The sequence below is a fragment of the Dasypus novemcinctus genome, chromosome 15 (assembly GCF_030445035.2).
Source record: "Dasypus novemcinctus isolate mDasNov1 chromosome 15, mDasNov1.1.hap2, whole genome shotgun sequence".
Taxonomy (NCBI): domain Eukaryota; kingdom Metazoa; phylum Chordata; class Mammalia; order Cingulata; family Dasypodidae; genus Dasypus; species Dasypus novemcinctus.
The window spans coordinates 88,826,749-88,845,844 of record NC_080687.1 but is presented as its reverse complement, the minus strand read 5'-3'; the positions used below and the strand labels follow the sequence as shown (position 1 = coordinate 88,845,844).

At 38.2% G+C, this 19,096-nt stretch overlaps 1 protein-coding gene across 1 annotated transcript in view; it reads left to right on the top strand.

Annotated features, from left to right (window-relative positions):
- Positions 1-19,096, top strand: part of VWA8 (von Willebrand factor A domain containing 8) — a 429,880-nt gene that overhangs the window by 105,060 nt on the left and 305,724 nt on the right. Inside the window, exons 10-12 of the mRNA XM_058276628.2 lie at positions 5,969-6,100; positions 15,541-15,675; positions 15,764-15,841. Of these exons, the coding sequence (XP_058132611.1) occupies positions 5,969-6,100; positions 15,541-15,675; positions 15,764-15,841 (345 nt within the window). The remainder of the gene's footprint in view (positions 1-5,968; positions 6,101-15,540; positions 15,676-15,763; positions 15,842-19,096) is intronic.

Sequence of the window (19,096 nt, the reverse complement as noted above, 5' to 3'; positions counted from 1 at the left end):
ATTGAAAGAGAATCTAGGGACTGAATAACACTGAACCCAGAGGTGGATGAGAATTGTGGCGAATGGTACAAATGCAAGAATGCCTTCTGTGAACTAGAATGGATGCATGTCACTATTGCAGGGTAGTGGGAATGTGGAGAAGTATGGGAAAAATACAATTAATGTAATCTGTGGACTATAGTTAAGAGCAATACTGCAATATTCTTGCATCAAAGCCAAAGATGTACTGTGTTAATAATAGGAGGATATGGAAAAATATGCTGAATGTACACTATGGACCATAGTTAATGGTAGTAGTACGATGATGTTATCTCATAATCTGTAACAAATATTCCATAATGGTGTGGTGTGTTGGTGGGAGGGGGGTGTTTTATGGGAATTCCACGTATGTGTATGACTGTTTTGTAAGTTCACATCTTCTGTAATAAAAATGTATTTTTTTTTCTTTGTGTTCCCTTTACAACAAGTATATAAGAAGTTATTCTTTGTGTCACATGCTTTGCTCCTTTCCGTCCTCACCCCTGAAAAGGAGTTTTCTGGTTGGTTTATTTTTGTGTCATTATGTTTTGGAATCATATTTATAAAATTCTTCAATGTAAACCAAAGGAAGGTTTGTTGATATTTGTATCAGTTATGGTTTAATGAGCAAAGGAGAAATGCTAGGATATACATGCACACTCACATATATAATATACACATACCTACATATACATTTAAAAAAAAAAACAGGAAATTTTTTTTGTCTTTATTCATTTTTTTAATATTACATTAAAAAAATATGCAGTCCCCATATACCCCCCACCCCCCTCACCCCACTACTCCCCCCATAGCAACATTCTCCTCCATCATCATGAGACATTCATTGCATTTGGTGAATACATCTCTGAGCATTGCTGCACCTCATGGTCAGTGGTCCACATCATAGCCCACACTCTCCCACGTTCCATCCAGTGGGCCATGGGAGGACCTACAATGTCCAGTAATTGTCCCTGCAGCACCACCCAGGACAACTCCAAGTCTCGAAAACGCCTCCACATCTCATCTCTTCCTCCCATTCCCCACACCCATCAGCCACCATGGCCACTTTCTTCGCACCAATGCCACATTTTCTTTGATTACTAATCACAATAGTTCATGAATAGAATATCAGTAAGTCCACTCTAATACATATTCTATTCCTCCATCCTGTGGGTCTTGGATTGGTTGTGTCCACTCCACATCTATGTCAAGAGGGGGCTTAGATTCCACATGCATGCTGGATGCAATCCTCCTGCTTTCAGTTGTAGGCACTCTTGGCTCCATGGTGTGGTGGTTGACCTTCTTCAACTCCATGTTAGCTGAATGGGGTAATACCAATAAACCAGAGGGTAGGAGCTGAAGTCTGTTGAGGCTCAGGGCCTGGCTATCATATGGTCAGTCCAGAGATTCAGATCCCCTGGGTATATATTAAGCTCTAGCACCAACTACAATTCCAGTAAAGTAACAGGAAAGGCTTGTGTAAAGAGATCACATCTGGGTCCAGCTCCATCACACAGAAACACCAACTTAAAAAAGCAGAATGCAATACATGTGATTCTGATTCAGTTATACTAATATCAAAATGCAAAATAATAATAATAAAATAATAGCTATGTGTGTGGGTATGGGGGGAAGGGAATTATGTGAAAATTCCCTATACTTTTGGTGTAATTTTTCTGTAATTTAATCTAAAACCTCTCTAAAAGTAAATTAAAAAAAAAAAAAGTGAAGTAGATAACAGCAAAACAAACAACCCAGTTAAGAAATAGGTAAAATAATTGAATAGACATTTCTCTAAAGTCATAACAATGGCCAATAAACCCATGGAAAAATTCTCAACATTATTAGCCATTAGGGAAACATAAATCAAAATCACGATGAGATACTATTTCACACCCAGTAGAATGGCTACTATTGAAAAAGAAAAAGGAAAGTAAGTGTTGGAGAGGACGTGGAAAAATAGGAACACTCATTCCTTTGCGGTAAAAATGTAAGATGATGCAGCTACTGTGGAAAATAGTTTGATAGTTTCTCAGAAAGTTAAATATAAAATTCCCACATGACCTAGCAATCCCACTTCTAGGTACATAACCAAAAGAATTGAAAACAGAGGCTTTAACAGATACTTGCACACCCATACGCATTATGTACAGTTGCCAAGAGGTGAAAGCAACCTAGTGTCCAAAAGAGGTGAATGAGTAGGGAATGAAGTTCTGCTATGGGGGACAATATGGGTGAACTTTGACAACATCGTGCTGGGTGAAATAAGCCAGATACAAAAGGGCAAATGTTTTGTGATCTCATTTATAGGAAATAATTAGATTAAGCAAATCCATAGAGTCAGAAATTATAATATGGTTTACCAGGGGCTGGGTAGGGGTTGGGAATGGGGAGTTCATGCTTAACTGGAATGGAGTTTCTCTTTGGGGTGATGGAAAAGTTTTGGTGGTGGATAGTGGGGATGGCAGTGCAATATTGTGGATGTAATTGTCACCACTCAACTGTATATTTGAAACTGGATAAAATGGGAAATTTTAGGTTGTATATATGTTACCAGAAAAAAACCAAACAAACAAAACAATAGAACTGTACAACACAAAGAGTAAATCCTAATATAAGCATTGTCTATAGTTATTAGTATAATTGTAATAATATTGTTTCATCAATTGTTACAAACTTACCACACTAATGCAAAATGTTAATAATGGGGAAAGTGTGTGTATGGAAGGGTAGTATATGGGAACACATTTTCTGCATGATTTTTCTGTAAACCAAATGCTCTAATTTTAAAACATGGGGAAAAAATTGAATGTAGATATAAAATTGGAAAGGTCCTCAAGTACTTAATGGGTACTGGTCAGGAAGATGAAGAAGAACCTGCAAGAGAGACAGAGAAGGAGGGGACAGTGAAAACTAGTTGACTTAATTTGGCAGATTACATATTACTGTGAATTTACCAAGAGCAGTGCTAATAGAGTTGTGAGAATGTAAAAATCCAGTGGACTGAATATAATGGGAGATGAGGAAGCCAAAAGAGCATTTATATTCTACTTGTAAAATAAGTTTGATGACAAACTGAAGCAAAAAAGATGGTGGTCACTTGAATACATTTTAGAATCAAAAAATGCTTTTTTTATATGCCTTATTGTTTCATGGAATGGGGGAGATAGGCATCTTTATAGGACGAAGGGACACAATCTGTGGAGTGTATGGTAAATGATTATAGAAATATGGCCTGGGAAAAATGGGAAAGGATATTTCCAGAGCACCATTGTATCTAGGTTTGGAATGATGGAAGAACATAATTTCTACCCAGCATCTGGAAAGATGGAGTTGCCTGTAACTGAAATGGAGATGGTGGGCTGCTAATGGCTCTCCATCACTTCTATTTAAAGCAGAAGTCCTTTCTCCTGAGAGAAAATAGGAAAAGAAATAGGGAATGATGAAAATATAGATGATTTTGAAAATGAAGGAAATTTAATTTGTTCATTTAAAAAACCTTGTTGAACATTGACAGAATCAATAGAAAACATTTTTTATTCTAGTTCTGGAGATTGAGTGAACCTAGTAGATTCCCTCCCTCCGTTCCTTCCTTCCTTCATTTATTTGTTATTTATTTTTTCATTTATTTTAAAATTTTTATTAGATGCAGGAAGTATGAAATTCTCCTATATCACCTTCTTCACTCACACAGTTTGCCCTATTATTAACATTTTGAATTAGTGTGGTACCTTTGTAACAATTGATAAAACAATCTTACAGCTCTGCTATTAATTTTAGCACACTGTTTACATTGTGATATACAGGTCTATGGGTCTTTTTGTGTATACATATGGTAACTTATATATAACCTAAATCCCTCCCCCCTTTTTTTTTCTTTGTTATGGGTAGAATAGGCATGTAGTTTGCCTGCTGAGAATAGAATGGATGGGCTAAGATTGACTTCTAAGGAGAGAAGTAATGATTTATAGTAATTGCTAAGTGGCTTTGGGAAAAGTGGTTCACAGAGCCTGAGGCCGCATATTTGTTCAGTAGTCATTCAAAATGGCATGGAGAATATTTCTTTTAATGTTCAACATCCTAGAAAAAGGTTTAAAGGAAATGCCTAGTTTGGTGGGATAGGATTGGGCATGGTGAGGGAGTTTATGGAAGCCTTTTAGATCAGCAACCATGTGATTTACATTTCCCTTTATTTAATTATCATTCACAGTTCAAATGTAATCCTAGAGAAAGTATATCAAAATAGAATGCTGCTACTGTTTGTTTAATTAAAATTGTAGACATCATAGGGAACAATATAAAATGGTAAGGTAAATTAACTGATGTTCTACTCCTTGCTTACATGTCACCTGAAATACTTCTGAAAATGTATCTATTTTACTCTGAATTGCCTTTGTGATTATAGTACTCTAAAATTTCCTATGTCCTCAAATGATAATTCACCTTGCAACTTGAGTTGTCATACTATCTTAGCATAGTCTAGCCTACTCTTTTCATTCCTTTGGAATACTTTAGATTGAATTACTTCTATGGCATATGTACGGGATGTAGTTCAGGGCACTAGTACTCAGTTTTGAAATATGAGTGCTCTGACACCAATCTCCTGTCAAGCTAGACTAATGTTACTATTGCCAGGGCAAAATTTACCTTTAAGTGCATATATATATATGCAAAATTTACCTTTAAGTGCGTATATATATATATAGCTATAATTTAATGGCTCTAATTACATGGCGTCGGCCTACTCCTTTCTTACTGCACCTCCCTTAGTGTGGCTTTTTTTTTTTTTTTTGGCATGAAATTAATTTGTCAATAAATGTTACTTGTCTATAACATGGAAAAAATTCCAATCAATTTCAGTGAGTTCAGGGGGATTTACATACATAAATTGTATAGAGTTTAAAACATGTATTTTTTTATGGTAGTACAATAATTTTTCTTAGTTTTGAGGAAAGGAATAGTGATTTGTCTTGAGTACTTGATATCAAAGTGAAGACTTGAACTGGCTGTTGTGTTTTAAAATATTAAGGTTGAAGACCACTTTCTTTACAGAAATCTAGTTTTTGGAATTAAATCATTCTGTAGAAGGAAGTAATGATCTGTTCTTTCAACAAGGTTCAACTCTTTTACTTTAGGGATAATGTTTGAAGACTGTTGTAGGATTTTGGCAAGAGGGCATTTCTGCCTATTTAATACTGAAAATGAATTCAGCTTTTCATATTGAACATTCTGTTGTTAGTAGGGCATAGAATTTGATTAATTTTCAGTGAGTATTCTCATTTATCACATACTTATAAATGTGCATTTTTTATATGCCTAGCTGTTATAAGGGTTGTAGTCACTGTTAGAACATTTATAATTGGCCTGCATTGAGAAGGAATCAGTGGTGCTGGCTTTTAAAATTCATTGTCATGAATATTGAGAATACTACACTGTAGAAGGCACTGTACCAGATACTGAGGAAGATTGTTGATAGAATTTATTTTAATCCATTAAGAAAACTACAGAGAGAAACAGCAGAATGGTATCCAGGAAGTTCTGTTTTCTTGAATTAAAGGCAACATATGAACTTTGGTTGGTTTTAGGAAATCAACTGATATAGGCCATGTTTTACTTTAGCATGTTTTCAAAAGTCCCACCATCCCTTTCTAGGAAAGTACAAGTGTTGATTATCAAGAAAGGTAGGCTGCCAACTTTTACCAGCTCAGGAATTCAGTGATTCCATTTAATTGTCATTTAGTAAGTTTCAGGGACTATTTTCATATCATCTTTAGTAGAAGTTGGCTTGATAGAATGGTATTAGTAGAAAGAGAAAAAAATTTTCTAACCTCTAATTTTATAATGTAGAGTTTGTTTCAGTTCTAATTAAGGTAGAATCATCTTTCCCCAGATACCCATTATTAATACTAAAGAGAAAAGTAAGCTATGTGATTTTCTTGTAATTTTACAGCGCTTTGAACTCCAGGATTCAAGCAACTCTATACTTCCTAAAGAGATTGTAAGAGTGGAGAGGATGACTGAAAACTATGTCTCCCAAGCTTCCGTGACTATCCAGATGGGAGAAAAAGAGGTAACCATTAAGGTAATGAATTGCAGGTTCATAGTCTTTAAGATGTACCTAATTTTCTGCATTTTTATGATCTAAGTTTTGTTTATGATCCCATTATAAGTCTTCTTTGGTGCTATAATGCCTTGTCTATATATCTGTACTGAAATATCTGTATGTCTGTGTATCCAGAATCATGTGTGCTTTTAAACTGGAATGTTCAGGAGAAGCATAGCAGTGTCTTTTCATCAAAAAGCCAAAGTTGAGGCCCTACCCTGAATAAACTGTCAGAGATACTTCAGGGCTCCATCCTTCCACAGAAGCTTTGAACAACCAGCGAGAACTGACTGAAACATCTTTCTCAAATCTTCAGAAAATAGTTAAAGGATAACAGAAACAGAGCAAGGATGGAATCAAAAGTGGTAGGATCTTGGGAGCAGATATGGCTCAAGCAGTTGAGCTCCCACCTCCCACATGGGGATGTCCCAGGTTCATTTCCCAGTGCCTCCTGAAAAAACAAAAATAAAGCAACAAGCAAAACAAATGATAAAACCAAGTCAAGGAGGCTGATGTGGCTCAGTGGTTGAACGCTGACTTCCTGCCACATACAAGGTCCTGGGTTCAACCCGTGGCCCCCAGGAAATAAAAATGAAAATAAAAATTTTAAAAAGTAGTCAGATCTTGTGGTGCCCTGGCTGTCCTGTCCCCCACCCCTCACTGGCTTGGTGCGGAGCTAGCCTGTTCTGCCAGTCCACCATTCCCTGGTCCCAGTTATGGAGGAGTAGAATAACCCTCATGCAATACTGGGAGCATGTTTGTCTGGCCCAGTCTTTCTGGTGGTGGCATGAGGGACTTGCTGATCCAGAACTCGCCCTCCTTGTAGAAAGTAGTTCATCAAGTTTGCCTAGAAACTGTGGGGAAGGGATTGCTGGGTGTTGGATATGAGGTGCAGTGCCCAGGGGACCTTGAGGAAATTGCTTCCTAGGAAAGAAGAGTTATTCATATCTGTATCAAAGGGGGGATTCGTAGTGTCACATGTGTATGCCCAAGTCAAGCTGCATATGCCAAAAGAGTCAGGACAGCCCCTACACTTTATGTGTGTGGATAAATCCTGAAGGAGAGTACTTGCATAGGTCAATCTGAAAAGGCAGGGAAAGGTCTTTTCTTTTTCTCCTTTTTTCTTTTTAATTAGCTCTTGGTGTTTATAGCAGTTCGATATTATGAATTCAAAAAAAAAAAAAAAAGATTATGTATGTAAACTGGTCTGTTCCTCTGGATATATTAAATTCAACTGAGATGTCTTTAATTACATTACAATAAGATTAGTGTGTTGATTAGACCATGTCAGTAGGGTGTGACTCAGAGTTGAGCCCCTGCCCCCTGGTGGGCTGATATAAACAGACACACACTGAAGAAGATATATGGGAAGAGAGAACTTTGTCATGACATGGAAAAGGAGAAAACTTTGATCCTGAGGCCCCAGGAAGGGAGACAAACCCTATGCCAGCCTGCAGCTGAGAAAGAGGAAAGCTGAACCTCATAGAGATTGACAACCATCTTGCTTCAATATGTGGCAACTGACTTTGGTGAGAAACCAACCTTGAGTTGGACTCTTTAGGGCCTTGTAACTGTAAGTTTCTACCCTAACCCTTTGTAAAAGCCAACAGATTTCTGTTACTTCGCATCAGCACCTCTTTGGCTGACTAATACAGAATTTGGTACCAAGAAAATAAGTTGTAGTCTGATATAATTACCGAAAATGCTGGAACAGTTTTATAAATGGGTATTTTTTTTTTTTGGAGAAATTGTCAGATGCTTAATGGGAAAGGTCTAGATTGCTTTGAAGAGCAATCTGTTGGAAGGAATATGGAGCCTAAAGTTTTTTCTGATGAGGCTTTGGTAGGAAATGATGCAACTATTATTGGAAACTGGAGGAAAGTGATTCGTGTTTTAAAGTTGCAGGGAACTTAGCAAGATTGACTCCTCATGTTATATGAGAAGGCTGAATTTGAAAATTATGAACTTGGACATCTAGCCAAGGAGATTTCCAAACTAAATGTGGAAAACGCAGCCTGGCTTCTCCTTGCAGCTTATAGCAAAATGTTACAGGAAAGCTGAGAACTGAATTACTAGGCACAAAGAAACCAGAAACAGATTCCAGAAATTTCAAGCCTCTGAAAATCAAGCCCCCAGATGATAGTGCCCCATTTGAGGAATTAACTAAACTTGGAACTTTTAGGCCAGGATTGAAAATGCAGTTATTCAGGAAAGACCTGTGGAAAATGTTACTGTCTGATGGCTTGGGCCTCTGCTTCTTGCATGCTAAACCAACAAGCTTTTTGAGAGCTCTGTAAGAAAAAAACCACTGTCAGCCTGGACTAAAAGAGACATGGAGGAGAGAAATGGAAGGGAAAATGGCTTTAAGAGGAAAACCATGGAAGCTGAGGTCTGAAATTAAGATATCTCCTTGGGCCAAGAGAGGGACCCCACCATGTGTATACAGAGGGTATGTTTTCCCCAACATTTGAAGAGGGTGGATGTTCTAGTGCACTGTTCAGGGAGAGTTTTGCCACCCCAGGGTACAGAGAGAATGGAGCACATTCCCCAAGGGTTGGGGAGAGTGAGGTCACCACCCCAGTGGTTTGAGAGGGTGGGCCTGTTCCTCAGAGATTAGGGAAGGTCAAGTCACCACTTCACTGTTCTGAGATGGTTTAGGCCTGTATGCCAGAGATTAGGGAGAATGTTGCTGCCACTTCACTGTACTAAGGGGGTTGAGACTGTCTCAGAGATTGGGGAAAGAGTGTCCATCACCCCAGTATTCTTGGAGGATGAGTTCTAGAGCTCAGATACCCCAAGAAACACTGTATTTCTATAACTGATTCATTTTGATATAATTTTGTACTTAGCATTGTTACTGATTTAAAGTGTTTTTGAATATTGTAATGTCTTTTTGGAATTTAGAAAGTGGAGTGTAGCAGTTTGATATTATTTATGAATTCCAAAAAAAAGAAGGATTATGTTTGTAAACTGACTTGTGATACCCTTTGATTGTATTAGAGTTAACTGAGATGTCTTTGATTAAATTATGTTAAGATTGGGGCTTTGATTCAACCATGTCAGTAGGGCATGACTCATGGTTAAGTCCCTGCCCCCTTGGTGGGCTGATAAAAATGAACACTCACTCAAGAAGACATAAAGAGGAAGATACAGGAAGAAAGAGCTCTATCTAACAAGGGAAGCTCTATTATAACATTATCTGGACACTATCTTAAGGAGCGTATGCCTCAGAGTCTAAATTCCAGTGATAACATTAATAAATCAAGTGTTTAGGTTTCAACACGAGATTACAAAACATACAAAGAGACAGGAAATGTTGACCCAGGCAAGGAGTAAATTAAAGCATTAAAAACTATCAGTGAAGAGGACCAGACCTGGGACATACCAGAAAAAGACTTACAAAATAATGGTCCTAAATATAATCAAAAAGCTAAATGAAAACAATCAAAAGAACTAAAGGTAATCATGGAAATGATAGATAAACACAAAGAGAATATCAACAGAGAGATGGAAATTATGAAAAATGGATCAGAGTGAAGACCACAGTAACAGAATTTAAAAATTCCCTAGAGGGGTTCAACAACTGATTAGAGCCGACAGTAGAAAGAATCAGTGAACTTTAAGATAAGACAACTGAGATCATCCAGTTTAGGAGCAGAAAGAAGAAAAAATGAAAAAAAGTAAGCGTAGCCTGAGGAACCTGTGGGATACCATCAAGAGTACTAATATGTGCACTGTGGGAGTCCCAGAAGGGGAGAAAGGGGCAGAGAGAATATTCAAAGAAATAATGGCTGAAAACATCCTAAATTTAGTAAAAGATATACATATCCACATCCAGGATACCCAATGAAGTTCAAACTGGACAAATCCAAATAGATCCACCCTGTCATATTATGATCAAACTGTCAAATGCCAAACATTCAGAGAGAATTCTGAAAGCCACAAGAGAGAAACTTGTCATGCACAAGGGAGACTCAATAAGACTATAAGCTCTAATTTCTCATCAGAAACCATAGAGGCAAGAAGGCAGTGGGAAGACACATTTAAAGTGCTGAAAGCAAAAACTGCCAACCAAGAATTCCACATCTGGAAAAACTGTCTTTCAAAAATGAGGGAGAAGAGGGGTAAGATGGTGGCAGGGTAGGGAGCTCCAAGAGTCAGCTTGTCCTACAGGGCAGTTACTAATCAGCCAGAGATATCTAAATCACCTATTTGGGGCCCAGGAGACCAGAAGAGCATCCTGCAACAATCCTTGGAAGAAGGGAAAGAGGGAACTGCCCATCTGCAGAGAAGATTCATGAGTATAGCTCCATGCCGCAGAGATTGGTGTTCATCTGGTGGTGGGACAAAATGCCTCTGGAGACATTCCCTGACTGGAGTGGGAAGTTCCATTTCCCAAAATCAGGGAAAGAAGAGAGATGGTCAGGCACGGACTTCAGCTACTGATTAGTAAATTCAGCTGGCTAACGTTTAGTCCCAAAGTTTGAACTTGTCCAAGATGGAAAGAGGCCAGTTTCCTCTATTTTAACTCTGCCCCTGGCATGAGTAAAGCAGGACTGATTAAAAATCAGAGTGATTGTAGGGACTGGCTTCTTTCCATACAGGTTAGATTGCCTCCGTAGCCAGGGCTCCAGCCTCGTTTCTGGCAGAGAGAAAGCTGAGGGAACCTGCACAGACTCTCTGGGCAACTGTAGTTGCTTTCAGCCTGCCCAGACTAGTTTTTTGGGTACACGTGTGGCTGTATCCCTGATCCCAATAGGACAGGAGGCTGGGGAGTGTTTCCTCAGCCTCTCTGGGCAACTGCAGGCACTTTTTGCCTGCATGGAGTAGATTGTTGGAAACACCTGTGGCTCCATCCCTCTCCCTGACTGGGCAGGTGGAGGACCAGTGGTCTCTCAGCTTCTCTGACTAACTGCAGTCACTTTCTGCCCATATGGACTAGATTTTTGGGCACACATGTGGCTCCATCCCTATCCCTGACAGGAGTTGAAGGGGGCTTGTGCTTTGCAAATCTGTTTGGGCATCTGCATTCAGTTTTGCCCATATGACTTAGTTTACTGCCCACATTTATGGCTCCATCCCCACCCCAGGCAGTGGAGGAAGAGGCCTGGAACTTCATCATTTTCTCTGGACAACTACAGGTGGTCTTGGCCTGCACAGCTTGAATTACTGCACATGACTATGGCTCTGTCTCCACCCCTGGCAGAGGAGTGTCATCAGTTCCTGGGGCAATGTGGGCAGCTTCAGTCTTCATGGCTTACACTACCAACCACATCCTTGGCTCCTATTCTACCCCCAGCAAGGGAGAATGTATAAGAAGCAGATGAAAAAAGGCTGAAAAAACTCAGTTTGCCTAAACACAATCAATTATAAAGTTCCAAAATAAATTGAACCAAGTCAAAGAGGGGATGTAGTGCAAAGCCAATCAACTAGAAATTCCTAGACTAAAGAGAAATGCTGAGACCAGAATAAATAAACCATGTAAATCAGATGTCAAAACACCAGCAAAAAATGCTGCACCAAAAAACAGGAAGATATGACCTAGTTAGTCAAAGGAACAAACTAAATCTCCATTTGACCTACAGGAGTTGAGACAACTAATCACAAATGTTCAAACAAATCTCCTTAATAAATTCAATGAGATGGCTTAAGACATTAAGGATATTAAGAAGACACTGGATGAGCACAAAGAAGAATTTGAAAGCATACATAAAAAAATAGTAGATCTTATGGGAATGAAAGGCACAATAAATGAAATTGAAAATACAGTGGAGGCATATAATAGCAGATTTAAGGAGACAGAAGAAATGATCAGTGAGCTTGAAGACAGGGCCTCTGAACGTGAACATACAAAAGAAAAGGTAAATAAAAGAACGGAAAAACGGAATGGGGTCTCATCTCAGAGATCTAAATGATACCAAGAGAAATGCGAACATTTGTGTTATGGGTGTTGCAGAATGAGAAGAGAGGAGAAAAGTGGCAGAAGGAATATTTGAGGAGATAATGGTAGAAAATTTCCAAATTCTATTGAAGGCCGTAGATATCTGAGTCCAAGAGGCACAATGTACTCCAGTCTAAATAAATCTGAATAGACCTACTCCAAGACATATATTAATATTAATCAGAATGTCAGATATGAAAGATAAAGAGAGAATTCTGAAGCAGCAAGAGAAAAGTGATTCATCACATACAAAGGATGCTTAATAAGATTAAGTGCTGATTTCTCAGCAGAAACCATGGAAGCAAGAAGGCAGTGTTATGATATATTTAAGATACTGAAAGAGAAAACTGCCAGCCAAGAATCTTATATCCACCAAGATTATCTTTCCAAATTGAGGGTGAGTTTAGAATATTCGTAGATAAACAGAAAGAGAGTTTGTAAACAAGAGGCCAGCTTTGCAGGAAATACTAAAGGGAGTACTACAATCTGAAAAGAAAAGAAGGGAGAGAGAGGCTTAGAAGAGAGTCTAGAAGTGAAGATTATATCAGTAAAAGTAACTGAAAGTGCAAAAAGAGTGGTGAAGATAGATATAACAGATAAAACCAAAAGTTCAAAATGGATGAGGTAAGAACTGCCTTTACAGTAATAACATTGAATGTTAATGGATTAAACTCCTCAATCAAAAGACACAGACTGGCAAAATGGATAAAAAAAAATATGAGCCATGTATATGCTGTCTTCTGCAAGAGACACTTTAGACCCAAGGATACAGGTATATTGAAAGTGAGAGGCTGAAAAAAGATACTCACATATGCAGTAAACAATAAAAATTGAAAAAGCTGGAGTAGCTATACTTGTATTGGTTGAAATAGATTTTAAAAGGAAAGCCATTACTAGAGACAAGGAAGCAATAAAAACGCCTTATGTTGTGACAAAGCTATGCTCTTGAATAGACTTTTTTGCTTGTTTTAGCATTATATTATTAATATTTATACACGTTCCTCTGTTCATTCATTCATTCAAATAAACAATGACTTGTTTACCATGTGCCAGACTCTGTATAGATGCATAAGTGGTATTTGATTCTCTCATTCTCTGATGAATATTTTCAAATAAGAAAGAAACTAGTCTTTAATGAGTGTTTACATATGCTTATTACTGTATTTTATCTCATTGTATGTATTTTTTCATTTAAATCTCCCAATAACCCTGAAGGTAAGTTTTATCCCCATTTTATAGATTAAAATACTGCTATGCAAAGAGATTAATTGATACACCCAAGATCATCAGCTAGGAGAGATTATAACAGAGTTAGGATTTTCAGACAGAGCCACTTTCCACTACTCTCTTCTGTCTCCTTAAGATGAATGACCTCACAGAGCTGATCATCTTGGAGAGAGGCAGTGAGTAAGGACTGTATTAGAATGGGTATTTGGATACAAAGAAGGAATAAATACCAGAATCTGAACAAGGAGTCAGGGAAAGTTTTAGAGCAGAGGTGGCCTTGAGCTAAGTCTTAAAGAATATAGGATACTACATTAATGAAAGAAGTTATTGATGTGGGAAAAGTGGGGGGTGTGGAGAGTGGGGCATATGAGAAAATCCTATATTTTTTAATGTAACACTTTGTGTGATCTATGTATTTTTTAAAAATAAATTTAAAAATATATTTTAAAAGATAGCTATATGAGAAAGCTGAAGGTACACATTTTTAAAGCTAGTACATTTTGCTATAAATCTGAAAATTGGATGTAAACTTGATTGTCTACCCAAACTGAGAATTCAAATATTTTGAGAGATTTAAAAAAATTACAATGGAAAAAAAAATAATATAAGAGTTTTCTAGTGGTCAAGAAGTGGAAAGGTGATAGGATATTTCAAATACTTTAAATGTTCTGTTCAAAGGCATGAGTTATGAGCAAGCCTTCATTATTTGCTTTCCTTTGGTAATGGCTTTCTTTTTTTTAATTTTTTATTCCTCTCCCCTTCCCCCCCGTTGTCTGCTGTGTCCATTCGCTGTGTATTCATCTGCATCTGCTTGCATTATCCTGCGGCACTGGGAAACTGCGTCTCTTTCTTGTTGCGTCATCTTGCTGCATCAGCTCTCTATGTATGGGGTGCCACTCCTGGGTAGGCTGTGCTTTTTTCACGCAGTGCAGCTCTCCTTGCAGGTCACACTCCTTGCATGTGGGGGACCCCTGCGTGGCATGGCACTCCTTGTGCGCAGCAGCAGCACTGTGTGTGGGCCAGCTTACCACAAGGGTCAGGAGGTCCTGGAGATCGAACCCCAGGCCCTCCTTATGTAGATGGACGCTCTAGCAGTTGAGTCATGTCCACTTGGTAATTGCTTTCTAACTTCATCGCCTCCAGTCCCTTCAGGTCAGACCTCCATGTAGCCACAAGGATGGTCTTTCTTAAATGCAAATTTGATACTGTCACTTGCATATTTACAGTTCTTTAGGGGTCATGTTGTGTTTAACACGATCAAGGTGGCAGACTTGGCCCAGTGGTTAGGGCGTCCGTCTACCACATGGGAGGTTCAAAGCCCGGGCCTCCTTGACCCGTGTGGAGCTGGCCCATGTGCAGTGCTGATGAGTGCAAGGAGTGCCGTGCCACGCAGGGTGTCCCCTGCGTAGGGGCGCGCCATGTGCAAGGAGTGCTCCCTGTAAGGAGAGCCGCCCAGCGTAAAAGAAAGTGCAGCCTGCCCAGGAATGGTGCCACACACACAGAGCGATGACACACAAGATGATGCAACAAAAAGAAACACAGATTCCCATGCCGCTGACAACAACAGAAGTGAACAAAGAAGATGCAGCAAATAGACACAGAGAACAGACAACCGGGATGGGGGGAAGGGGAGAGAAATAAACAAAGAAATAAATCTTTAAAAAAAAAAAAAAACCACGACCAACTCCAGAGTCTTCAGCATAGGATGGAAATCTTTCCCTCATAGGCCCTAGAAGACTAAGAATAAGGGAACAGAAAGTAAAAGAAGTAGATGTGAGGGATGGGAGGAGAGATTTTAAGCATAGATGATTCTGAGTGGTGAACTAAGATAAGAACAGGGAAGTATTTGTGGACATGGATTTTAGAAATCAGGAGGTCCATGGTGATTTTAGACAGTCTCAGTGGACTGACTTTAAATGCTGCATTTATTGCTGCATATGGAAAAAAGGCTTAATTTTCCAGTAGTAACATTATTATTACAAGTTATAAATGGCATGAGAATGGTATGACTTTAATGAAAATGTCTGTCAGCATGGAGATTTCAATTATGAAGGATAGTTGATTTGAAAATTTGATGATAATGAGCATAGATTTGTGAATGAATGGAGTTACTATATTGAAATATCAGTAACAGTGTAGAATTGAATTGGGCAAGGAATTAGAGGGGGTTTTTAAATAGCACTTATGTGTTAAAGTTGCTAACATTTGAGAAGAACATATGCATATTATGTTTATCTCTGTTTAATTATAGGTACCTGCTGGGACCAGGCTATTAAGTCAGCCTCATGCATCAGACCATTTTATACAGACGTTAAGCCATAAGCAACTCTTGGCTGAAATGATGCAGTCTCACATGGTTAAGGACATATGTTTAATTGGAGGAAAAGTAAGATTGACAGCATCACTGTAAACTTGTTTTTTCTGCCTTTTGGTTATTTTGATTTATCCCTTGATGATTGTGTTTCCATTCGTAGGGTTGTGGAAAAACAGTCATCGCTAAGAACTTTGCTGAGACCTTAGGATACAGCATAGAACCTATCATGCTTTATCAGGTATGATGTGCTCTTTTAGCACTTGAACCAGCAGTTGAAATTCTGAGTGTCCTTCCTTTTGAGTTAAAACCTATTAAATGACCAATGTAGACAAATAACTGAAACAGCAATCAAATTACATTTCAATTATTATTTGGAACTTTTGAAAGTACATTCTGGATATTTGATGTGCACAACATGCCAATGTTGTTTTTCAAGAAAGAAGCCACATTATATGTGCACGTGCATACACAGGCACAAACATGCATAGAGAACATTTAATAGTAATTGGGAAATCTAAATAAATTGAGTTTTGTCTACAGTGGGAGATGATGAAGTATTTGCTGAATAGATTATTTTGGTGGATGTACATGTTGTACCAACTTATTGCTGGTGTGCTGACAGGATTAAATTTTCTGTCATGTAATTTTTATAATGATCTCATCTAAGACATCTTTATCCTGCTAACTTTGTTCTGTTATGATACCTACTTACTTCTGTCTCTGTTTTCTTTCTTTGAATGCAAGTAATTTAGGAAGTGAATGTGATAGTATTTATTTACCTTTTAGGATGGACGTGTTTTGTGTTTTTCGTGTATCCTTTGGCTAAACTTTTTTTTAAAGATTTATTTTGTTCATTTATTCACACACCCCTCGTTGTTTGCACTCGCTGTCTGCTCCCTGTGTCCAATTGCTGTGTGCTCTCTTTGTCTGCTCGTCTTCTTTTTAGGAGGCACAAGGAACTGAACCTGGGACCTCTCATATGGGAGAGAGGTGCTCAATTGCTTGAGCCATCTCCATTCTCCTGCTTTATTATCTCTCTCACTGTGTTTCCTCTCTGTCTCTTGTTGCATCATCTTGTTGTGTCAGCTTGCCATGCTGTTGTGTCAGCCTGTTGCACCAATTCACTGTCTTCCTCATCTCCAGGAGGCACTGGAAACCAAACCCAGGACTTCCCATGTAGTGGGCAGCAGCTCAGTCTCTTGAGCCACATCCACTTCACTGGTTAAACTTTTTTATTGTTTCTGACCCTAACTATAGTGTATTAAAAATACTCTCATTTTGAAAAATAGCATTTAAACGAGCTACTTTGTTGTGACTTTAGATCTTGGAAAGTTTTGCTAGTAGCTCATATTTCAGTGATTCTCTTGAGTAGATTCTATTCATGCTGCTTGAAGGTCATTTGTGCCTATGGTGGAATTGACCAGAATTTAGAAGGAGTTACATGATGCTGGTAACTTTTTCACTCTAAGTATAAGAATTTATTTTAAAGGTACATGTGAGGATACTTCCTGAAGTGAATTTTTTTCTTTCTTCTGGATAACTTAATTCATACAGAGCACCAGTATTCTGAATTGCATTGAAAAGTGTTTTGAATATAAAATAGAAACCATCCTGTCTTTGTACAAAGCTATGGTGGATGCATTTCCCACTACATTGTGTAGTTTTCACTATTATATTTCAAGAAAGACAGTATAGAGTTTGAAAAGGAGGTAAAGGTAATTAAAATCAGGAAGTAAATGGAGCTCATGTGGTTGAGCACCTGCTTCTCATGTATGAAGTCCTGGATTCAATCCCTAGTACCTTCTTAAAAAAAATAATAAGTATAATAATCAATTGAAGGGCTTAAAAGGTTCAAATACTGTATGATCTAAAAAGATGAAATCTAAGAAAAAGCACTGATCCAACTTTATGAATTCATGAAGCATATGAATTAGTATGAATATACATGTCTGGAAAAGAAAATAAACTCATACATTGAACATCAGATAGCAAGTCTTGGTACACACAGAAAATATATTTTCCAATAGGTTTTAATAAATTGATTCTTGGTCTACTGGAATTTTTAAAGGAAATAAGGATATTTTGGGGGGTATGTCTCTAACTCACTTTATTGCATTTCTTATGAAAAATACCCTGCCCTCTTACGTAATCAGTCCCCTTAAAGGGATCTTTGTGAGACATCAGAATATAAATGGTTAGCTCAGTATGCTAGATCCTCTGCCTAAACACTTCCACAGCTTAGTTAGAATTGGTCAAAGAAGGGGCACTTTATCATCTCACTGACCTGTTCACTATCATCCCTCTAATTTCTGATGAAAATACTTTTCTACCAAACAGTAGGGGGAAACCCAGAATCATCAATATATTTTGCAAATTATGTTAAATTTTATAATAAGTATTTTATATTCTACTTTGATCTCAAGGATAAATATAAGCATAATTTATCTTCCCAGTTGTCATTGCTTTGAAATCAAATGGAGAAGGCCTTTTGAGGACAATATTTCCTTTTTCTTTGACTCCATCCCAGTTTATTGGTAGTGTCATTAATGAAATTGTATACATGAGTATTTTCTTCACATTAAAAATAACTAGCATGGAGAGCAGATGTGGCTCAAGCAATTGGGCTCCTGTCTACCATATGGGAGGTCCTGGGTTCTGTTCCCAGGAGCTCCTGATCAAGGTGAGCTAGCTTGCATGGAGAGCTGGCCTGTGCGGAGAACTGGCTCATGCGGAGAACTGGCCCATGTGGAGGGCTGGTCCACGTGGCAAACTGATGCAACAAGATGACCCAACAAAAAAGAGACAACAGAGAAGGAACAGTGAGAGACACAACAAAAGAGGTAGCTGAGGTTTCTCAAGTCCTCTCTCCCACGTCAGATAATCCCAGGATCAGTTCCTGGTGCCTCCTAAAGAGAAGACAAGAAGAGAAGACAAACAACACAGAAGAATGTGCAGCAAATGGACATACAGCAGTCAGCGAGCACGAGCGGCAAGAGGCAGAGGATAAAAAAATTCTTTAAAAAAAAAAGCAAAAGCAAAAAAACTACCATACTAATGAAAGCTGTATACAGTTTATACTTCATCAAGTTTTTTCGAAGAGTGCTGTTTCTTTATCAGGTTTCTATAGTCAGTTTAGGTTTATTTTAAACTGTAGAGGTAAATTATTAGCCTAAGATCATATGCTTGAGCTGTGGAATTTATGTTCGCTTTATTCTGCTGCTGTCAACTGAAAGAGGAACCAAGTAAGAATGTGTGTGGATCCCTCAGTTCAGATCTCTCAGCCCACTGGAACGCCCCACTGGAAAACCATCCAAAGTATTCTGCCATTGAGGTTACTATCCTAATATGAGAAAGGATTAGTTTAAGAGGATGAGAACAGGTTTTCATATATTTTTAAAGCATGACACTAAGCTCACAGGTAAATTATTTAATGCTTTTCTCTTTTATAATTGAGAGTTGACTGGTTGTTTTGAAGATCAGCACACAGACATTA